Source organism: Colossoma macropomum, unplaced genomic scaffold (genome assembly GCF_904425465.1).
Source record: "Colossoma macropomum unplaced genomic scaffold, Colossoma_macropomum, whole genome shotgun sequence".
NCBI classification, from domain to species: Eukaryota; Metazoa; Chordata; class Actinopteri; order Characiformes; family Serrasalmidae; genus Colossoma; species Colossoma macropomum.
Window position 1 is genome coordinate 18,022,379 of NW_023494800.1, and position 8,290 is coordinate 18,030,668.

The 8,290-nt window shown below is 39.5% G+C and overlaps 1 protein-coding gene across 2 annotated transcripts; it reads left to right on the top strand.

Moving 5' to 3' along the window:
- The first annotated feature begins 638 nt into the window (after positions 1-638).
- rrm1 (ribonucleotide reductase M1 polypeptide) lies at positions 639-8,159 on the top strand. Of its 2 annotated transcripts, none has more exons than XM_036588636.1 (19): positions 639-957; positions 2,301-2,389; positions 2,605-2,782; positions 2,873-2,973; positions 3,055-3,114; positions 3,239-3,278; positions 3,365-3,527; positions 3,931-4,072; positions 4,166-4,249; positions 4,365-4,526; positions 4,786-4,865; positions 5,072-5,273; positions 5,387-5,536; positions 5,646-5,867; positions 6,064-6,140; positions 6,229-6,364; positions 7,151-7,246; positions 7,515-7,703; positions 7,794-8,159. In XM_036588636.1, the coding sequence occupies exons 2-19, from the start codon at positions 2,321-2,323 to the stop codon at positions 7,980-7,982; spliced, it is 2,340 nt and encodes a 779-aa protein (XP_036444529.1). In that variant the 5' UTR covers positions 639-957; positions 2,301-2,320; the 3' UTR covers positions 7,983-8,159. The 2 variants fall into 2 exon arrangements, with proteins under 2 accessions (XP_036444529.1, XP_036444528.1); XM_036588635.1 differs by lacking the exon at positions 639-957 and adding an exon at positions 1,185-1,403.
- Positions 8,160-8,290: the final 131 nt, after the last annotated feature.

Below are 8,290 nucleotides of genomic sequence, written 5' to 3' on the forward strand. Positions count from 1 at the left end.
TCACACCACAGTTTAGCTGGTCAATATGTGGGTAAACGACCTATAACACATTTATTGTTTGCTTGATGTTACAAAAACTTTTAGATATAAAGCCTATTGTCCTACAGCAGTTCAGCCAAACTCGTTTACACTGAAGTGATCTGGAGAGTTTCGGGTCGGACTACTATTCTGAATGAGGCACAATAAAGGACAGCCCTATTTAACGCTGAGGACAAAGGGATGGTACGTAAAAGTTCAAGAAAAGTACAGGAGAGGACAACAGAACAAAATCTCATTTATTCTGACGGTTTGTCTCCAGCGCACTACCGACACAGCCTGCATTACCAATCTGACACACTTTTGTTTTGCCGGTTTTTGAAGATTTTCAAATTTTCCCTCCAGACAACAAGACCATCTGTTCCTTCCCGGCTGCTGCTTCAGGAAGGAGTCCCCTCCACGTCGTCTCTCCTCTGATTGGTTAAAATATGTTTAGTGGATCTGATTGGTCGTCGCTCTTCTACTTGAAGGATTTCTGGCGCGGTTTGAAGACCTTCGCGCTTTATTTCTCGCTTCAGCTGGAGGAAATTTACAGACTGACACAAATCAATATTTTCAAACAAAATACCTGTTTCTTTAGGTGCCTTCAGTCACAAATTGAATTCATATCAGGGAAAACTTTTTTCAAATATTTAGTTTAATGCCGTATGTAATATAGCATGTATATGTAAATAATGTTAAGGTTTCAAAACATACAGTTCACACCACAGTTTAGCTGGTCAATATGTGGGTAAACGACCTATAACACATTTATTGTTTGCTTGATGTTATAAAAACTTTTAGATATAAAGCCTATTGTCCTACAGCAGTTCAGCCAAACTCGTTTACACTGAAGTGATCTGGAGAGTTTCGGGTCGGACTACTATTCTGAATGAGGCACAATAAAGGACAGCCCTATTTAACGCTGAGGACAAAGGGATGGTACGTAAAAGTTCAAGAAAAGTACAGGAGAGGACAACAGAACAAAATCTCATTTATTCTGACGGTTTGTCTCCAGCGCACTACCGACACAGCCTGCATTACCAATCTGACACACTTTTGTTTTGCCGGTTTTTGAAGATTTCCTTCCAGATAACCAGACCATCTGTTTCTTCCCGGCTGCTGCTTCACGACAGCCCCCTCCACGTCGTCTCTTTGATTGGTTAAAATATGTTTTAGTGGATCTGATTGGTCGCCGCTCTTCTACATGAAGGATTTCTGGCGCGGTTTGAAGACCTTCGCGCTTTATTTCTCGCTTCAGCTGGAGGAAATTTACAGACTGACACAAATCAATATTTTCAAACAAAATACCTCCGTTTCTTTAGTATTTCTTTCTATTGTTTTTGCACTTTTTTCACCATAAACCAATATGCACGTCATCAAGCGTGGTGAGTTAATGTTTCTGGCCCTTATTTGGGTTCTCTGCTTAGCTAGAAGTTCATTAGCCCTCTAGCTAGTTAGCATTGGTTGGACATGTATCTGTGAAAGATGTGATTTTTAATGTAGTTAGTGCACGATTATTTTAAACCCCTGCATGATTTGAGAAATCAGCTGCTGTTGTACTGAGGACTTGTGGTCATGTAGTTAGCTAGCCACTGTAGTTAGCATGCTCGACTCGGAGCTGTGCACGTTAGCACCATATTGCTAGCTTGCTTTGTAGTAACTTATAGCTGACGTTGACCGCACCCAACAATCATGGGCTTTAAGACTGCTTAATACTCATTTTATTAAAATAAGGAGTACTCGCACGCGTGTGAAGTTCTCGGTGAAGCGACGCTAACCTAGCTAGGTTAGTTAGCTCCAGGCCTATTTCCAAAATAAAGACTCTTACTGTATCGACTGTCAGGCTGTAACGTTATAGCTTAGAAAAGTCGTTGGTGATTTTAACCGCTCGTTACCAAGAAAGAATATTTACTGAGACGAGAATATGGCTTTTCCAGCGCCTGTTTGGCTCACAATACCACTTTGCTGCATTATCTCTTTGTTGTCGCTGTTGTTGGCGCCAAATAACCTGCTCAGCCGGTAAACGGCACAAGCTACCAGTTAGCTTTGAACATTTATTAACACAAAACTAATCACTTCTGACTTCTAAAGCCTAAATCCGCCCACAATTCCTTATATTTTACGTGTTTCGACAGAAGCCTGTGTGATATGAGAATCATCACTGATCATTTAGAGCAAGATACGTTTGTTGTGGGTTTTTTTTTAAATTCCCATTAGTAAAAACTTTCTGGCAAAAAGCTACATTCTTTGAAGTTCCTTAATACGATGTGTTTCTTTTGCAGATGGACGCCAGGAGCGTGTTATGTTTGATAAAATTACCTCACGTATTCAGAAGCTCTGCTATGGACTCAATAGTGACTTTGTTGATCCTGTATGTATAAGTAGTTTCACCTTCTAATAGTGAACTTAATGTTTAAGATTTTTGCATCTTTATGAATTACTCATTGTCAGCACAATATTTTGACAGTTTTAAACAGTCTGTCTGTTGTTGTTGACTTTTCCAACAGATATTTTAGGATTTGTTTATTTACTTATTAGTGTATTTTTTAAATCAACTCATGGATATTTGTACACTTATGTTTACAGACTCAAATCACAATGAAGGTGATCCAGGGCCTGTACAGCGGTGTGACCACTGTTGAACTGGACACACTGGCTGCAGAGACCGCTGCCACCCTCACCACTAAACACCCTGACTATGCCATACTGGCAGCCCGCATCGCTGTTTCCAATCTGCACAAGGAGACCAAGAAGGTCTTCAGTGGTGAGTAATTTTATGTGACTAACTTGGAGGAGAGGGTGTACTTTTCCTCCATTTATGGTGGGCATTAATAATTTTTTAACCTTTTTGCAGATGTTATGGAGGACCTCTACAACTATGTGAATCCTCTGAATGGGCGACACTCACCAATGATTGCTAAGGAGACCCTCGACGTCATCTTGGCTAATAAGGATGTAAGAGAGCTGAATAATCATTAGTTTTGTGTTTCTTTAAAGTTATTTAGTCTAAATGGTCTTGCTGTGTTCTGTCCACAGCGCCTCAATTCAGCCATCATCTACGACAGAGATTTCTCTTACAACTTCTTTGGCTTCAAGGTAGGTTGAGTCTTTGCTGGTAGTCATATTGAATATTTTAAATGCAATCTGCTCACAGAAATTAATGAATTGAATTTCACAGTAATCCTGCATACGACCACTGAAATATGCCTTGTTTCTTTAGACTTTGGAGCGGTCATATTTGCTTAAGATCAATGGAAAAGGTATGTGAAATAAAAACATTATGCTTCTCTGGTAAAAAGCAACAAATGTTAATTATCCCTCACTTTGTTGCACACTTTGTGAGCAGTTGCAGAGCGGCCTCAGCACATGCTGATGAGAGTAGCAGTTGGGATCCATGAAGAGGATATTGCTGCTGCCACTGAGACCTACAACTTGCTGTCTGAGAAGTGGTTCACTCATGCTTCTCCTACACTCTTCAATGCAGGCACCAACCGGCCTCAGCTCTCCAGGTATACACCAGAGGGGGTAACACATAGTTGCATTACATAGTTTGGGCATAAGGGGGCAGTTTGACTAAAGAAATGAACACAAATTCCAGGATTTAATGAGGTGACTTGTGTGGTGTTATTTTTTTTATTATTATTATTTTTTTATTTCATTAAGTCTTTAATGTCCCTTCAAGTCAACACCATTATTACACAATTGATGTGCGGTACTTGGGCCAAGCTTCATTCTGTTGCCTCGCTTTGGACAAAATTTAGTCCTGGGGCTAAGAATCCCCACAGATATTTGTTACGTTTTTGTAGCAGTTTCTAGAGTTTATTAATGAGTGTAGTGACTCCAGGTAAAGTTGAATAACACTCAGTTCATGCAGTATGTTTTGTTTTAAGAAGTGTTTGTCTTTGTTTGCAGCTGTTTCCTGCTCGCTATGCGAGATGACAGCATTGAAGGTATCTATGACACACTGAAGCAGTGCGCCCTGATCTCTAAATCTGCAGGAGGCATCGGTGTGGCCGTGAGCTGCATTAGAGCTACAGGCAGCTACATTGCAGGAGTGAGTCAGTTTACCCAGATAACCTACAATTGCAAATCATTAATTCCTCACAAAGTAAATGGAAATCTAAAATGGAATCTATAAAATTCTCAGACAAATGGCAATTCAAACGGATTGGTTCCTATGCTCCGTGTCTACAATAACACCGCCCGCTATGTTGACCAGGGAGGAAACAAGGTGAGACAGATGCTTTCTCACAAACGAAATGTTTTGTTTATTGTATGTTTGTGTGTACCTTTTTGGAGAGTTGGGTAAACCATCTCATAAACCATCTTCACCTGTCTTTTCTCAGAGGCCTGGAGCGTTTGCTATGTACCTGGAGCCTTGGCACTTTGACGTCTTTGACTTCCTTGAGCTGAAGAAGAACACTGGTAAAGAAGAACAGAGGGCGAGGGACCTGTTCTATGCTCTCTGGATCCCTGATCTCTTCATGAAGAGAGTGGAGACCAATGCAGTAAGTGCAGTGCTTAAGGCAAAGCACTATAGATTTATTAATATTATGTACTATAGTATTACGTTAAGGCACATGTGGGTATTCATGTAGCATTTCAGATTGGGATTGTGTTAGGGAACACTTGTCTCTAGTGAGTGGTGCTTTAGGTCACAAAAACAGATTCTGTATTAATGTTTAGATATCCTTTATAATCACCACCTCAAGTCTGTCTGTCTGTCTGTCTCTTATTCATGCTCACTTGTATATGTGCACTTTTTAGGAATGGTCTCTTATGTGCCCAAATGACTGTCCCGGTCTGGATGAATGCTGGGGAGAAGAGTTTGAAAAACTATATACTAGGTAAAATGTTATACATTTCTATGGCTTATCTACTGGATTGATGTCTTCTAGTTATTTGCATATCAAAGGGGTGATGTTTGTCATTCTAAATTAATACAAATGTACTTTATGAAGAATACTACGTGTGTATCCTTTTGTTTGTAGTACTATGTTCTTGTCATCCCTGATTTTCAGATTTTTCAACTGATCAAATGTTTTTATGGCAGATATGAAAAAGAGGGCAAGGCGAAGCGTGTAGTGAAGGCTCAGCAGCTGTGGTATGCCATTATTGAGTCTCAGACAGAGACTGGAACTCCTTACATGCTCTATAAGGATGCTTGCAATAGGAAAAGCAACCAGCAGAATCTGGGCACCATTAAATGCAGCAACTTGTGCACAGAGATTGTAGAGTACACTAGCAAGGATGAGGTGAGGTTTTATTTTTCTTGAATAGTGTCAATGATCACAGATTGGATTTTGTTTTTCTATATATACAAAAGGGGAAATAATGTTATTTTTAATCTTAATGTTTACATTTGCAGGTAGCTGTGTGTAATCTGGCATCCATTGCACTTAACATGTATGTCACAGCTGAGAGGACATTTGACTTTAAAAAGTTGGCATCTGTTACAAAGGTCATTGTAAGGAACTTGAACAAAATAATTGATATCAACTATTACCCAGTCGTTGAGGTGAGTTACCTTTTTGTATTTTAATTTTAGTTTTTGAAGTTCATCAACCTTGTGATTTGTAGACTCTCACATTGTATCGTGCCCTTTTCTTCTCTCCCCCTTTCCACAGGCGGAGAGGTCCAACAAGCGCCACAGGCCCATTGGTATAGGAGTGCAGGGGCTGGCTGATGCCTTCATCCTCATGCGGTTCCCTTTCGAGAGTGCAGAAGCTCAACTCCTCAATACGCAGATCTTTGAAACAATCTACTATGCTGCCTTGGAGTCCAGCTGTGAGCTGGCTGCTGAGCATGGCCCATATGAGACCTATGCTGGATCCCCTGTTAGTAAGGGTGTAAGTGTCTAAACCACAACACCACTCAACAGACTGTGAATGAAAGGTGAAGTTCAGGTGCATCAGTGCTGACCAAAAAAAATCTGCTCCCTCTTAATCTTTCAGATGATATTTTTTTCCACTTGGTGTTTGTTTATTAGTTGGTATTTGTTCAGTATTGTTAGAGCTTTAAAACTTTTATTCTTAATATTCACAGATCTTGCAGTATGACATGTGGGACAAGACCCCAACAGACTTATGGGACTGGAAGGCACTGAAGGAGAAGATTGCCAAGTAAGTCAAATCTTCAGTAGATCTCTTTATGCCACATGTTTGAAGACCAAAATGGCCTAATTGCAGTTTTGCTTTGGTTTATTTGCAGGCATGGTGTACGGAACAGTTTACTGCTGGCACCCATGCCTACTGCTTCCACAGCACAGATTCTGGGCAATAACGAGTCCATCGAGCCCTACACCAGTAACATCTATACACGCAGAGTACTGTCTGGAGAGTTTCAGGTACAATGAGTCACCTGCAGTCACTCCTGTCTTCATATTATAAATCAGTCAAAACATCAGTCACATCTATTGTGCATGTGTTGCTTTGAGTTGTTGTTGTTGTTGTTGTTGTTGTTGTTGTTCCTATTAAATGAAGCAGGTGTTAGTCAGACATGACAGATGCATCATTGATACTCTTGGGCACAGTTGATCTAGAAGTCATTCCAAAACGCAATACAAAGTTATTTTTTGTTCACTTTGTTTTTATTAATAGGACCTGAATGCTCTACATATGCCATCATTAATGATAACATTACAGGCAACTAGTTTGTGGAGGTGAAGCAAGTGTTTCTTTACAGATGTGAAATGCCATGTTTTATTGTGCTGCAGCATGTCAAAATAAAAGCCTTTCTTAACAAAGCAAGATGGTGCATTTAAAATAAAAGCCCTGTGCACATGGGCCTTTTTTTCCTGTTGTGCTTCAACAGCAGACTTTTACATTTTGTCAATTTAATGTAGGCTAAAAAAATGAACTCAAATATAATTTTTGGATGATTTTGTGAGTCTAATCACTCTAATTAGAAGTATATGGTTGAAATACTTAGATGAAATTATTTTAAATCATTCGCAAGATTTATTAAAATACATGTATCATGTTTGGAATGAACTCTCTAATTGTAATAGCAAATTTTAAGTATTTTTAAATTGAATTCAGATTGGCACTCTGATATCCTGAGTTCACATGTTTAAATCAGGAAGGAAAATCAAATCAGTGCATTACTAATTTTGTTAATGCTCATTCTTTAGATTGTGAATCCTCATTTGCTGAAAGATCTCACAGAACGAGGCCTTTGGAGTGAGGACATGAAGAACCAGCTGATCGCTCATAATGGATCGATCCAGGTTGGTATATTAGATTGGCAGATAATTTCACTATAAGAACGTCACTAGGAAAAAATACCTAAAACAAGTAAAATTTGTTTAGAAATGGTGAATCTTTTTCTTACAATGATCTCATAATGAGAAACTGTTGTATTGACTAGATTTAGGATGTTTTGACTTGTTTTTATCATATTTTACAGTATAATGTCTGACAACACTAAGTTGCAAAAATGGAAGTCTTGTGTTTTATCTATTCCATCTGACTTTCTTGGTGGGCTTTATTTTGTAGGGTATCCCCACAATCCCAGATGACCTGAAAGAGTTGTATAAGACTGTGTGGGAGATTTCTCAGAAGGTGGTCCTTAAGATGGCTGCTGATAGAGGGGCTTTCATTGACCAAAGCCAGTCCCTCAATATCCATATCGCTGAGCCCAACTATGGCAAGCTCACTAGCATGCACTTTTATGGCTGGAAGCAGGTAAGTTAAACACTGTGGGTCTACAGAGTAATATGATGGTAGAATGGTTGAGCCAGGTGTGTAACTGAACTTGTGTAACTCTTCCTACAGGGGCTTAAGACTGGTATGTACTACCTCCGGACAAAGCCAGCTGCAAACCCTATCCAGTTCACTCTAAACAAGGAAAAGCTAAGAGAGGCAGAAGCGACCAAAAGCAGTGAAGAGGTCAAGGAGCGGAACAAAGCTGCTATGGTGTGCTCTCTGGAGAATCGTGATGAGTGTCTAATGTGTGGCTCTTAAATACTTTTTCCTGCTCTTCCTCGCCCCAGTTCCTCTTGTCCTTGTCATGTTGATTACATTTATAAATAACAACCATCTACAGGTGTTTTTTGCAGTTATTGTATCATCTGTGGACCACATTTTTTTTAAACTGATATGCAAACAAACAGTATTTCACGAGCTTTTGTGGCACTTAAGTGTTTTGTCTGAATTTTTACAAAAACGCATCAAAACGTCTGGCTTGGTTGGGACTGTTCGGTATGGACATACATCATTCTTGCTGTCTTCTTTTTAGTGCTGTATATATGCTTGTCTATAATCCCAGATAT